At 55.3% G+C, this 14,676-nt stretch overlaps 1 protein-coding gene and 2 pseudogenes across 1 annotated transcript; 1 reads left to right on the forward strand and 2 right to left on the reverse strand.

The window, feature by feature from the left end:
- LOC144960924 (small subunit ribosomal RNA) lies at positions 1–1,687 on the reverse strand (annotated as a pseudogene; the record flags this gene model as incomplete).
- An 8,009-nt stretch (positions 1,688–9,696) lies between these two features.
- On the forward strand, positions 9,697–14,587 carry LOC144960923 (uncharacterized). The gene is made up of 2 exons (XM_078894303.1): positions 9,697–11,208; positions 13,539–14,587. Exon 1 carries the CDS (start codon positions 9,712–9,714, stop codon positions 10,225–10,227), a length of 516 nt encoding a protein of 171 aa, XP_078750429.1. The 5' UTR covers positions 9,697–9,711; the 3' UTR covers positions 10,228–11,208; positions 13,539–14,587.
- LOC144960925 (large subunit ribosomal RNA) lies at positions 13,630–14,676 on the reverse strand (annotated as a pseudogene; the record flags this gene model as incomplete).

Here is a 14,676-nt window from a genome sequence, read left to right on the forward strand (position 1 = left end):
ATCACAGACCTGTTATGGCTCCATCTCGTACGCACTGCTCGAGGTCAATCCCTGCAGGACGCGGCCTGCGCGACGGCGGTCCGGGGCACCGCCTCTCCCTGAGTGGGAAGACCGACGCCCGACCCGAAAAGCCGAACGCCGACCCAACCCGTGAGACGGACCCCTCTTGACCGCCGTTTGTTATCCGCCAGGGCAGAGTCTCGCCCGTTATCGGAATGAACCAGACGGATCGCTCCACGGGCTAGCAACGGCCATGCACCACCACCCACCGAATCATGAAAGAGCCTCAGTCTGTCATCCACGCGGTGTCCGGACCTGTAAGCTTCCCCGTGTTGAGTCAAATTGAGCCGCAGGCTCCACTCCTGGTGGTGCCCTTCCGTCAATTCCTTTAAGTTTCAGCCTTGCGACCGTACTCCCCCCGGAGCCCAGGCACTCTGATTTCTCCGGGGCCTCGCGAGGCTTCCCCACAGGGGACGTCCCCGCGTAACCGGTCGCATGGTTTACTGTCGGAACTACCGCGGTACCTGATCGCGTTCGTTCCTCCGACTTTCGTTCATGATCAACGAAGGCGCTCTTGGCCGGTGCCTTCGCTCTTGTTCGTCCCACCGCGATCGTCGGATTCCACCCCTCCCGCGGTAGTACGCCGCCCCCCGGCCGTCTCTATAGACCTCGCCCACCGCCCCCACGGAGACCGGTCCCGTGGTTACATTGCGGGGCGGTGGCGTCATCACATCGTTCCGAGCAAAGCTGTGCGAGCACGACCTGCTTTGAGCACTCCAATTGATTCAGGGAGAACACCGCCCGTACCTTAGTGTCGGCCCAGATACGCCACGTACCAAGCCGACACGGCTTAAGACGGAAAGAGACTAAACCGGCAGCGACGGGCAAGCGATGCCCGGCGAGATCCGTCGCGAGGGTCCGGTTGCGGCACCGGAAGGCACCGCTTGCTCCATCCCCAAAACCACGACGGTGCATAATCGCCGGGGCAACGTCACCCGCGTTTGTCGCTGCCGTCACCTCAGAGATCCAACTACGAGCGTTTTAAACGCAGCAACTACAACATACGCCATCGGAGCTGGAATTACCGCGGCTGCTGGCACCAGGCTTGCCCTCCGATAGGTCATCAACGGCACGTGTTTGGTCTACGCTCAATCCGACCGCTAGGCTCGCATGCGAGCCCAGCCCCGACATTTATCTTCACTACCTCACCGTGCTGGGAGTGGGTAAGTTGCGCGCCTGCTGCCACCCTTAAGCGTGGTAGCCGTCTCGCAGGCTCCCTCTCCGGATCGAACCCTGATCCTCCGTCACCCGTAGCCAACACGGGGGGCTCTTGCCCGGGCCGTCTAAATTTGATGGACGGCGAGCAAACGGGCACGCCGCTAACAGCGGTCGTCACATACCCAGATTTTCGCCTCAGCCTGGCGGGCGGCGTTAACCACCCGCCGCCGGTCAAGATCCTAATAAATGCGCCCTCTCCCCGCGGAGGTAACCCCGTTAGGAGGAGGACTCGTGTGCACGTATTAGCTCTGGGATTCCTACAGGTGTCCGGACAAACATCGCCCACCCCGTGTATTATCGCCGATATACTGAGCAGTTCGCGGCTTCCCCTTCTGTGTAGGGTGAGCATAGGCGTGCATGGCTTAACCCTCAAGACAAGCATAAGACTACAGGCAGGATCAACCTGGTAGCGTATCCATTTCCAACCCGGCGGGACGGACCCGCTGGGACAGGAGGCTACGGGCGCCGACGACCGAAGCCCAGACGCCGAGAACTCCCAGCGCTCGACTCCTTCGCCGACGGCCCTTCTCGACTCTACCGCACAAACGTTCACCCCTTCGGCCTTCTCGCTGCTGGGTCGGACTGCTCCGACCGCCCGGACACGCTCGCGCTCACACGACTCTAGGTCCTCTACCGAGGAGCTAACCTGGGACCGACTCCGGACTCTCCGACCACCGCTCGTCCAGGCGCTGGTGACCGTGGGTGTACCAGAGGCCACCGCGCGCCTTTCGGCTCGCCTTGCTTCAATTTCAATTTTTCCGACCGACGACCGCCTTCCCTACTATACGTCCCAAACCCCTGGTAAGGTAGCCCTTTTCCTCTTGCGGACTACTAAAAAAAAAAAATTTTTTTGGTGCAAATTCAGATTCGACCCCAGGCACGTATGGCAAACCCGAGCCCGACCTCCGAACAGCCCGAATTTCCCATCGCACTACTCTAGCGAAGTAGCGGGAACGCGTTTAACGCCGCGTAAACGGTCTTCCGAGCGAGTACAGGGCCCTAACGGGAAGGGCCCCGAAGTTCAAAACCGGTCGGCAATGGGAGGTCCCAGGTGCGATCATAGGTGGTGGGTTTATTTCATTCAAATTCGCTCCGTAGAGGAAATGCGCTCGACCAAAGTTTTTTCCCTCGGCCCTCGGAGGGCTTACCGCGGGAGCGTCCCGGCGCTAGAGTCCTTCTCGGCCGTAGCGAGAGCTTCTTACCCCAGGGACGCCCGTGCGGTAAAGCCTCGAATCGACGAGGCGATAAAATCGTATGAATAAAGCTCCCAAACCGGGATTTGAACCCGGCAGGGTTGGCCGGCCCGTGGGCCAACTCGATCGAGCCCGAGTCGTCGATCGCCCGACTCTAGCGAAGTAGCGGGAACGCGTTTAACACTCCGCCAAGCGAGTACAGGGCCCTAACGGGAAGGGCCCCGAAGTTCAAAACCGGTCGGCAATGGGGAGGTCCCAGGTGCGATCATAGTGGTGGGTTTATTTCATTCAAATTCGCTCCGTAGAGGAAATGCGCTCGACCAAAGTTTTTTCCCTCGGCCCTCGGAGGGCTTACCGCGGGAGCGTCCCGGCGCTAGAGTCCTTCTCGGCCGTAGCGAGAGCTTCTTACCCCAGGGACGCCCGTGCGGTAAAGCCTCGAATCGACGAGGCGATAAAATCGTATGAATAAAGCTCCCAAACCGGGATTTGAACCCCGGCAGGGTTGGCCGGCCCGTGGGCCAACTCGATCGAGCCCGAGTCGTCGATCGCCCGACTCTAGCGAAGTAGCGGGAACGCGTTTAACACTCCGCCAAGCGAGTACAGGGCCCTAACGGGAAGGGCCCCGAAGTTCAAAACCGGTCGGCAATGGGAGGTCCCAGGTGCGATCATAGGTGGTGGGTTTATTTCATTCAAATTCGCTCCGTAGAGGAAATGCGCTCGACCAAAGTTTTTTCCCTCGGCCCTCGGAGGGCTTACCGCGGGAGCGTCCCGGCGCTAGAGTCCTTCTCGGCCGTAGCGAGAGCTTCTTACCCCAGGGACGCCCGTGCGGTAAAGCCTCGAATCGACGAGGCGATAAAATCGTATGAATAAAGCTCCCAAACCGGGATTTGAACCCCGGCAGGGTTGGCCGGCCCGTGGGCCAACTCGATCGAGCCCGAGTCGTCGATCGCCCGACTCTAGCGAAGTAGCGGGAACGCGTTTAACACTCCGCCAAGCGAGTACAGGGCCCTAACGGGAAGGGCCCCGAAGTTCAAAACCGGTCGGCAATGGGGAGGTCCCAGGTGCGATCATAGGGGGTGGGTTTATTTCATTCAAATTCGCTCCGTAGAGGAAATGCGCTCGACCAAAGTTTTTTCCCTCGGCCCTCGGAGGGCTTACCGCGGAGCGTCCCGGCGCTAGAGTCCTTCTCGGCCGTAGCGAGAGCTTCTTACCCCAGGGACGCCCGTGCGGTAAAGCCTCGAATCGACGAGGCGATAAAATCGTATGAATAAAGCTCCCAAACCGGGATTTGAACCCCGGCAGGGTTGGCCGGCCCGTGGGCCAACTCGATCGAGCCCGAGTCGTCGATCGCCCGACTCTAGCGAAGTAGCGGGAACGCGTTTAACACTCCGCCAAGCGAGTACAGGGCCCTAACGGGAAGGGCCCCGAAGTTCAAAACCGGTCGGCAATGGGGAGGTCCCAGGTGCGATCATAGGTGGTGGGTTTATTTCATTCAAATTCGCTCCGTAGAGGAAATGCGCTCGACCAAAGTTTTTTCCCTCGGCCCTCGGAGGGCTTACCGCGGGAGCGTCCCGGCGCTAGAGTCCTTCTCGGCCGTAGCGAGAGCTTCTTACCCCAGGGACGCCCGTGCGGTAAAGCCTCGAATCGACGAGGCGATAAAATCGTATGAATAAAGCTCCCAAACCGGGATTTGAACCCCGGCAGGGTTGGCCGGCCCGTGGGCCAACTCGATCGAGCCCGAGTCGTCGATCGCCCGACTCTAGCGAAGTAGCGGGAACGCGTTTAACACTCCGCCAAGCGAGTACAGGGCCCTAACGGGAAGGGCCCCGAAGTTCAAAACCGGTCGGCAATGGGGAGGTCCCAGGTGCGATCATAGGTGGTGGGTTTATTTCATTCAAATTCGCTCCGTAGAGGAAATGCGCTCGACCAAAGTTTTTTCCCTCGGCCCTCGGAGGGCTTACCGCGGAGCGTCCCGGCGCTAGAGTCCTTCTCGGCCGTAGCGAGAGCTTCTTACCCCAGGGACGCCCGTGCGGTAAAGCCTCGAATCGACGAGGCGATAAAATCGTATGAATAAAGCTCCCAAACCGGATTTGAACCCCGGCAGGGTTGGCCGGCCCGTGGGCCAACTCGATCGAGCCCGAGTCGTCGATCGCCCGACTCTAGCGAAGTAGCGGGAACGCGTTTAACACTCCGCCAAGCGAGTACAGGGCCCTAACGGGAAGGGCCCCGAAGTTCAAAACCGGTCGGCAATGGGGAGGTCCCAGGTGCGATCATAGGTGGTGGGTTTATTTCATTCAAATTCGCTCCGTAGAGGAAATGCGCTCGACCAAAGTTTTTTCCCTCGGCCCTCGGAGGGCTTACCGCGGGAGCGTCCCGGCGCTAGAGTCCTTCTCGGCCGTAGCGAGAGCTTCTTACCCCAGGGACGCCCGTGCGGTAAAGCCTCGAATCGACGAGGCGATAAAATCGTATGAATAAAGCTCCCAAACCGGGATTTGAACCCCGGCAGGGTTGGCCGGCCCGTGGGCCAACTCGATCGAGCCCGAGTCGTCGATCGCCCGACTCTAGCGAAGTAGCGGAACGCGTTTAACACTCCGCCAAGCGAGTACAGGGCCCTAACGGGAAGGGCCCCGAAGTTCAAAACCGGTCGGCAATGGGAGGTCCCAGGTGCGATCATAGGTGGTGGGTTTATTTCATTCAAATTCGCTCCGTAGAGGAAATGCGCTCGACCAAAGTTTTTTTCCCTCGGCCCTCGGAGGGCTTACCGCGGGAGCGTCCCGGCGCTAGAGTCCTTCTCGCCGTAGCGAGAGCTTCTTACCCCAGGGACGCCCGTGCGGTAAAGCCTCGAATCGACGAGGCGATAAAATCGTATGAATAAAGCTCCCAAACCGGGATTTGAACCCCGGCAGGGTTGGCCGGCCCGTGGGCCAACTCGATCGAGCCCGAGTCGTCGATCGCCCGACTCTAGCGAAGTAGCGGGAACGCGTTTAACACTCCGCCAAGCGAGTACAGGGCCCTAACGGGAAGGGCCCCAAGTTCAAAACCGGTCGGCAATGGGGAGGTCCCAGGTGCGATCATAGGTGGTGGGTTTATTTCATTCAAATTCGCTCCGTAGAGGAAATGCGCTCGACCAAAGTTTTTTCCCTCGGCCCTCGGAGGGCTTACCGCGGGAGCGTCCCGGCGCTAGAGTCCTTCTCGGCCGTAGCGAGAGCTTCTTACCCCAGGGACGCCCGTGCGGTAAAGCCTCGAATCGACGAGGCGATAAAATCGTATGAATAAAGCTCCCAAACCGGGATTTGAACCCCGGCAGGGTTGGCCGGCCCGTGGGCCAACTCGATCGAGCCCGATCGTCGATCGCCCGACTCTAGCGAATAGCGGGACGCGTTTTAAATACTCCGCCAATGCGAGTATCAGGGCCCTAACGGGAAGGGCCGAAGTTCAAAACCGGTCGGCAATGGGAGGTCCCAGTGCGATCATAGGGTGGTGTTTATTCATTCAAATTCGCTCCGTAGAGGAAATGCGCTCGACCAAAGTTTTTTCCCTCGGCCCTCGGAGGCTTACCGGGAGCGTCCGCGCTAGAGTCCTCTCGGCCGTAGCCCCCCCCCCCCCCGGCGATAAAAATCGTATGAATAAAGCTCCCAAACCGGGATTTGAACCCCGGCAGGGTTGGCCGGCCCGTGGGCCAACTCGATCGAGCCCGAGTCGTCGATCGCCCGACTCTAGCGAAGTAGCGGAACGCGTTTAAACACTCCGCCAAGCGAGTACAGGGCCCTAACGGGAAGGGCCCCGAAGTTCAAAACCGGTCGGCAATGGGGAGGTCCCAGGTGCGATCATAGGTGGTGGGTTTATTTCATTCAAATTCGCTCCGTAGAGGAAATGCGCTCGACCAAAGTTTTTTCCCTCGGCCCTCGGAGGGCTTACCGCGGGAGCGTCCCGGCGCTAGAGTCCTTCTCGGCCGTAGCGAGAGCTTCTTACCCCAGGGACGCCCGTGCGGTAAAGCCTCGAATCGACGAGGCGATAAAATCGTATGAATAAAGCTCCCAAACCGGGATTTGAACCCCGGCACGGTTGGCCGACCCGTGGCCCAACTCTGTAAAGTATGCGCGAACGAGGATCGAACCCAAGACCTTATAAATTATTATTATTATTATTATTATTATTATTATTATTATTATTATTATTATTATTTATTATTATTATTATTATTATTATTATTATTATTGTTATTATGTGGGGATGTGAGTAAAGAGGCTTTTTATCGAGTACTCAACTATGCGCCGAGCCAGGCAATCGTGCTCAAAGCGCTTTACAACGCGTCTACAGCCAACAGCAACACTTAGCGTGCAGAGCGGGACACGACAGGACGGAGAAAACACTACTCACGGCCAGGTATTCGTTTTACATCTGATTACGGGGAGAGAATGCGAGTAAAGAACCTTTCTATCGAGTACTCAACTATGCGCCGAGCCAGGCAATCGTGCTCAAAGCGCTTTATAACGCGTCTACAGCCAACAGCAACACTCTAACGTGCAGAGCGGGACACGACAGGACGGAGAAAACACTACTCACGGCCAGGTATTCGTTTTACATCTGATTACGGGGAGAGAATGCGAGTAAAGAACCTTTCTATCGAGTACTCAACTATGCGCCGAGCCAGGCAATCGTGCTCAAAGCGCTTTACAACGCGTCTACAGCCAACAGCAACACTCTAACGTGCAGAGCGGGACACGACAGGACGGAGAAAACACTACTCACGGCCAGGTATTCGTTTTACATCTGATTACGGGAGAGAATGCGAGTAAAGAACCTTTCTATCGAGTACTCAACTATGCGCCGAGCCAGGCAATCGTGCTCAAAGCGCTTTACAACGCGTCTACAGCCAACAGCAACACTTAGCGTGCAGAGCGGGACACGACAGGACGGAGAAAACACTACTCACGGCCAGGTATTCGTTTTACATCTGATTACGGGAGAGAATGCGAGTAAAGAACCTTTCTATCGAGTACTCAACTATGCGCCGAGCCAGGCAATCGTGCTCAAAGCGCTTTACAACGCGTCTACAGCCAACAGCAACACTCTAACGTGCAGAGCGGGACACGACAGGACGGAGAAAACACTACTCACGGCCAGGTATTCGTTTTACATCTGATTACGGGAGAGAATGCGAGTAAAGAACCTTTCTATCGAGTACTCAACTATGCGCCGAGCCAGGCAATCGTGCTCAAAGCGCTTTACAACGCGTCTACAGCCAACAGCAACACTTAGCGTGCAGAGCGGGACACGACAGGACGGAGAAAACACTACTCACGGCCAGGTATTCGTTTTACATCTGATTACGGGGAGAGAATGCGAGTAAAGAACCTTTCTATCGAGTACTCAACTATGCGCCGAGCCAGGCAATCGTGCTCAAAGCGCTTTACAACGCGTCTACAGCCAACAGCAACACTTAGCGTGCAGAGCGGACACGACAGGACGGAGAAAACACTACTCACGGCCAGGTATTCGTTTTACATCTGATTACGGGAGAGAATGCGAGTAAAGAACCTTTCTATCGAGTACTCAACTATGCGCCGAGCCAGGCAATCGTGCTCAAAGCGCTTTACAACGCGTCTACAGCCAACAGCAACACTCTAACGTGCAGAGCGGGACACGACAGAACAGAACGGAGAAAACACTACTTACTAGTTTTCCTTCTGAGTACGGTGAAAGCTGAGCACAAAGTTGAGAGTACCGTAGCGACCGAATTTTAAAAGATGCAGTTGGCGAATTCCGCTTCGCAGAAGCCTATTAAGGGAAGAAAAGAAAACAAAAACAAAAATCCCCCCAAATATTAAAAAAATAAATTAATTCATTAAAAAAGTACAGTTGGCGAATTCTGCTTCGCAAAAGGCGAGTAAGGAATCGAAAAAAAAAAAAAAAAAAAAAAAGAGAGAGAGAGAGAGAGAGAGAGAGAGAGAGAGAGAGAGAGAGAGAGAGAGAGAGAGAGAGAGAGAGAGAGAGAGAAAAAGCGCGCAATGTCAACAGTAGCGCAGCGCACGAATGCTACAAAATGCAGTTGGCGAATTGCGCTTCGCAGAGGTCAATGTCAATGAGGTGACCCAAATTTAAAAAAAAAAAAATAAATTTAATGCGCAAAACGAAAACTAGCGCAGCGACCAGATTTGTTTAAAATATATTGATGCTTGCGAACTTATCCGCTTGCAAAAGCATAATAAGACCGAATTAGGGAAAAAAAAAAAACGCGACCCGCTTCGCAGAAGCCTATTAAGGGACAAAAATAAAATGCAGTTGGCGAATTCCGCTTCGCAGAAGCCTGTTAAAGGACAAAATAAAATGCAGTTGGCGAATTCCGCTTCTCAGAAGTCTATTAAGGGACTGAATAAAATGCAGTTGGCGAATTCCGCTTCGCAGAAGCCTGGTAAAGGACAAAATAAAATGCAGTTGGCGAATTCCGCTTCGCAGAAGCCTATTAAGGGACTAAATGAAATGCAGTTGGCGAATTCCGCTTCTCAGAAGCCTATTAAGGGACAATGGCGAATCCCGCTTCTCAGAAGTCTATTAAGGGACTAAATAAAATGCAGTTGGCGAATTCCGCTTCGCAGAAGCCTGGTAAAGGACAAAATAAAATGCAGTTGGCGAATTCCGCTTCGCAGAAGCCTATTAAGGGACTAAATAAAATGCAGTTGGCGAATTCCGCTTCTCAGAAGCCTGGTAAAGGACAAAATAAAATGCAGTTGGCGAATTCCGCTTCGCAGAAGCCTATTAAGGGACTAAATAAAATGCAGTTGGCGAATTCCGCTTCTCAGAAGCCTATTAAGGGACAATGGCGAATCCCGCTTCTCAGAAGTCTATTAAGGGACTAAATAAAATGCAGTTGGCGAATTCCGCTTCGCAGAAGCCTACTAAGGGACTGACAGGAAGGAAAAAACAAAATTGAAAAAAAAAAAAAAAAAAAAAAATGCAGTTGGCGAATTCTACTTCGCAGACAGCAAAGAAGGAAAACTAAAAGTGCCTCTGGACGGATTAGTGCCTCTGGACGGATTAGTGCCTCTGGACGGACTAGTGCCTCTGGACGGATTAGTGCCTCTGGACGGATTAGTGCCTCTGGACAGGTGGAGAGAAAAAAAAATTCTCCAAGTTCTAGGAGATAGAACTTTGAAGAAGTAAAGTAAAGTAAAGTAAATGTATTTATACGTGTTATGACACTCTCGCACCCGCCGCCGCCGCGCGCCGCACCGCCAGCATGCCGAGCCGAGCAGAGCAAGGACTCGAAGGCTGGCCGATCGGGCCGGGCCGTGCCGTGCCGGGTGGAAAGGTGGCCGAGACAAACCCTGCTGGAGGGAAAATCTCAGCGTCCGGGCTTAGTCTCAACGGATCGCCGTACCAGGACAGCTCTAACGCTTACAACACCCCGACGGAATACATGTGGTCCGCACGCGATTTCTTGCCCCTAACGGACGTGGATGATACCGACCCAGCCACGCGCACCACAGATCTAGCGCGCGTGACGAGCGGGCCGGTCACGGCACTAGCCGACGAACCCGAGGGTTGCCGGCTTAATGTTGCCTGCACGCTCAGGGCCCTAGCTAAGCTCACCCTTGCTCACCGGGCGGGGTTCCGACTTAGAGGCGTTCAGTCGTACTCCCACGGACGTAGCCTGGCGCCATCGCCTGACGACCGACGCGCGAACCAGAGGTCCGAACTCACCGTTCCTCTCGTACTGAGCAAGATTACCGTGGCAAGGGCGCTTCATCAGTAGGATAAAACTAACCTGTCTCACGACGGTCTAAACCCAGCTCACGTTCCCTGTTGGCGGTGAACAATCCGACACTTGGCAGCAGCTGTTTCTTATGGTTCACACTATTATGTTATGACGATCGACCCAATCAGCAAAGTCCGGTCCGCATTCGTGCACCGTCGCGAACCCGCCTGGTAGCATCGTCACAACACACCTTTCGACTAGATGCTCTGCCGTTTCGGGTTCTTGTCCACAGCGTGGACATAAAGGACAGGAAGTTAGACCCCACTGATGTAACGCACCGGCCGTTAGGCAGCTCCTCGACCGAAGCCGATTCGCAGCTACCCAGTGTCTCCTCTTACTGGTATCAAAGCCTGGCAACTTCTCACCAAGCTTAGAGGAGTGTAGGTCCCCGCCCCCACGAGGGATTGAATTCGTCCAAACCGACTTCCATCTCGTATGTGCAGCTCTGTCCGTAGTCAGGGATTCTGCGTACAAGGGTTGCCGGGACTTATTTCGGCTCGAAACGGGGGCACCGTTCATTATGCGCATGAGAGGGGTATCCCCATTCCCTCTCTCTTTGATCTTACTCAGCCAGTTTCCCGTAATGGTCTCTCTCCGGACATCGGGGGGCTGGATCGCTGCCATTACCGGGCCCCATTCTCTAGGGGTTGTTGCTAGCGTTCCCGACACTATGTGCATCGACTTGCGAAGTTTTACATCCACCTTCTCAACGTTTCTGCTTCTACCCCACACTGGAGCGCAATACTCCGCGGTGGAATAGCATAGTGCCAGGGCGGATGTTCTCAGGAGCGCTTGGCTAGCGCCCCAAGTCGATCCCGCCAGCTTCCTCAGAAGACTATTCCGCTTCTCTATCTTCCGGGCAACCCCTTCGAGATGAGCCCGATAGGTAAGGCTGCGATCCAACGTCACCCCTAAATATTTTGGACGCGGCTCATATGGGAGTGGCTGGTCCCCGACTAGGACATTCAGTTTACGGGTGTGCCAACCACTGCATAAGTGAAATGCAGTGGCCACGGTTTTTGAAGTGTTCATCTTCAGGTACCACTTGTCAAAGTAGGATTTGAGTCTGGTGACGTCCTCGCTGAGTACGCTCTCGAGACGGGTCCACACTTTACTCTGAGTAACGAGTGCCCAGTCGTCTGCGTATCCCAGCCTCAGGGAGGAAGTGTTCGGCATATCGCTAATGTAGACGTTAAACAACATTGGCGCAAGTACCGATCCCTGAGGGACCCCATTCTTCAATTTCCTTACTTTGCTCGTGACGTCTCCCAGCGCGACGTGGAATTGCCTTTCCCCTAAGATCGAAGAGAACAACTTCAAGGTCTTTTTGCACCTTATGATTTTTGCAAGTTTGAGCATTAACCCATCGCACCAGACCGTATCGTACGCCGCTGATAGGTCTATAAACACAGCACCTGTTTGCTGTTTTCTCTCGAACCCGTGCTCAATATGCTCTGTAAGGGCAATGACCTGCTCCGTGGTGCACCTCCCTTCCCTGAAGCCTGCCTGCTCTGGTGGCAGGGCAGCGTCTAGGACCGGCCCCCATCGGTTTAATAGAACACGCTCCAACAATTTGTAAAGACAGCTCAGCAGCGATATGGGTCTGTAACTGTCTGCCTCCTTCGCCGGCTTCCCTGGCTTCAGGATGGCAACTATCTTCGCGTGCTTCCACACTTGTGGAAGCTTTCCTTTTGCAAGGACGTCCGACATTGCCTCTGCTAGCCAGGCCCGTGCCCTGGGGCCCAGATGCGTCACCATATCGGGATATACACCATCTATCCCTGCTGCTTTGCCGTTCTTTACTTCGCTAATGGCTGCACCCACTTCTCGGGGACTGAACGGGGCCGTCCAGTCCGACTCCTCCGCAGGTAGCGAGTCCAAAATCGTTCGGTACGCCTTGCGGACACCGCGCTCAAAAGCCTGATTAGGGACCCGCTTACTACGGTTCTTAATATTCTTGGCAATTGTGTCTGCCTCGCATTCCGGTGCAGCCTTCGCGAAATTCCGATCTGGGTCCAATTTCTTTATCAAACGCCAAGCGTGGCGGCTGGAGTGTGTAAAGTCGAGACTTTCCACGGTCTCCTGCCACCGTTGCTTCCTTCCCTCTGCCAGAGACTGAAGTAGTCTATCGGCTGTGTCCTGAGACTGGGTCTGCTGGTACTCTCGGTACAGCTCTTCCGACTCTGCTGTCCAGCAAGGGGTGTAGAATTTCCGCTTGCCCCGTGGAATAGAGCGTTGAGCGCTCTTAACCAGTAGCCTACTAAATCTGGTTATATTCTTGGACTTGGGAGGAATGGCAGGGCAGACCTGCTCGATATAGGAACTGAATTCCTCCCAGTCAGCCTTCCTGAAATTCCATCTGCAAAGTGGGAGAGACTGCACCCTCGGTATTGTCACCCCAGCTGTGACAAGAACCGGCCTGTGCTGGCTATGCGGAAAGTCCCCGAGGACTGTCCGCTTCACCTGCAGCGGTTCACCGTTCGCGCTTTTCGTTACGAGGGTGAGGTCTGGAGTGTACTCCTTCTTATGGCGGGTACCCCGGAAGGTACCCTTGGCTGTAGGATCGTACACTAGGTGTAGATCATTACAGTCCATCCATGAGCGGAGTTGTCTTCCTGCCTCGTTGCAGTCTCGGTAGCCCCATTCGTGATGGTGGCTATTAAAGTCTCCCAGACAGATGGAAGGATGGCTGACCACCGGTACCGGTGGTGTAGTCCAAGTCGCTCTAGGTGGTTTGTAAATATTATGCAAACACAGTCCACCTACTTCCACGGAAATTCGGTTCACCCCATTGCTGTCCGTTACGCTCTCAATGACCCTTACCTTCGATGGCTCTTTAGCGTAAACGCTAACCCCTCCTTTGAGCCTCGAAGTGTCCTCGCGTTGGACCACCGTATAGCCTGGGATCTGGAATCGGGAAGATTGCGCGCCTGAATAAAGGTGGGTCTCCTGTAAAAGGAGGATATCAACGCAATGAACGGCCAATAGCTTTGATAAAAGCTCATTTTTTGCCATACTCTGGCTCTCGACGTTCAGGGACAATATACGCGTCAGTTCGCCATCCCCGCCGTCGCATTTTCCAATCGGCAGGCCGCGAATCGATTGATGCATGGGACGTTCGCTTTTTTCTCGGACGTGCCGACGACCCGGGCGACACGAACGCGGTATTATTTGGCTAGGCGGCAGACCGCTTCGCCATTGACGGGACTGTTGGGACTCGACATAAGGACAATAGTGTGGCGCCCGGGATAGGGCTGCTATTCGGGCACCGGGTTTGGATCAAATTTAGTCACACACCGGGCGAGCAGCTCATGTGGCTCGTTGGCTCGATACCCGGGATGGTCTCGTGACGGTCGACCGGGATTTACACCTTTGCCCTCCCGTGTGCCTCAAGCCCCCTCACCAACTGCAAGGTAAAGATCCACGAGGGGGGACACTTGGCGAATTCTGCTTCGCAATGATAGGAAGAGCCGACATCGAAGGATCAATCAGCGACGTCGCTATGAACGCTTGGCCGCCACAAGCCAGTTATCCCTGTGGTAACTTTTCTGACACCTCTCGCTTGAAACTCCCAACGTCGAAAGGATCGATAGGCCACGCTTTCACGGCCAGTATTCGTACTGAAAATCCTGGTCGAGCAGGCATTTGCCCTTTTGCTCTACGCGAGGTTTCCGTCCTCGCTGAGCCCGCCTTGGGACACCTTCGCTGCGCTTTAGAAGATGTACCGCCCCAGTCAAACTCCCCGTCCGAGGCTGTCCCCGGCAGGGTCGCTGTCGCCGTCGTGACCGCGTCGGGGGGAGTCGGTGGACTCCCCGAGCCCGACGCGACGGCGGCTTGACGTCTGAACCTCGTACGCCTCCTACCTGCAAGAAGGCGCCGAGTCCCCACTCCGTCGGGTAAGTGGAGGTCCCGCGGGGGTAGCGGTATTTCACTGTCGCGCCCGAAGACGCTACCGCCTATGCTACACCCCCCACGCTCCTCCACAGAGTCGGACTAGAGTCAAGCTCGACAGGGTCTTCTTTCCCCGCTGATTTCACCAAGCCCGTTCCCTTGGCTGTGATTTCGCCGGGGCGTAGATAGGGACAGTGGGAATCTCGTTAATCCGTTCGTGCGCGTCGCTAATTAGACGACGAGGCATTTGGCTACCTTAAGAGAGTCATAGTTACTCCCGCCGTTTACCCGCGCTTATGCGAATCTCTTCACTTTGACATTCTGAGCACTGGGCAGAAATCACGTCCCGTAAACACCTTTTCAGGCTGTCGAGACGCTCTGTTTTAATTAGACAGTCGGATTCCCCCTGTCCGTGACAGTTCTGAGACAGCGTGAGTCGGAGGTCGCGTCGGTTGTCCCCCGCGCAGCCAACGCGCCCCGCGAAGGGGCGTCAGCCGAGCGAGGCCGCTCGGCCCGGGGCCCCCACGGGTTTCCGCGCACGTCTCTCCCCTCGGA

This window comes from Berghia stephanieae, unplaced genomic scaffold, assembly GCF_034508935.2.
Source record: "Berghia stephanieae isolate SIO BIC M18660-M18661 unplaced genomic scaffold, UCSD_Bste_1.3 scaffold1068, whole genome shotgun sequence".
Lineage (NCBI taxonomy): Eukaryota > Metazoa > Mollusca > Gastropoda > Nudibranchia > Aeolidiidae > Berghia > Berghia stephanieae.

What these genes read in the sequence shown, in the direction of transcription:
- LOC144960923 (XM_078894303.1), top strand. Translation starts at nt 9,712, where the DNA reads ATGCCGAGCCGAGCAGAGCAAGGACTCGAAGGCTGGCCGATCGGGCCG.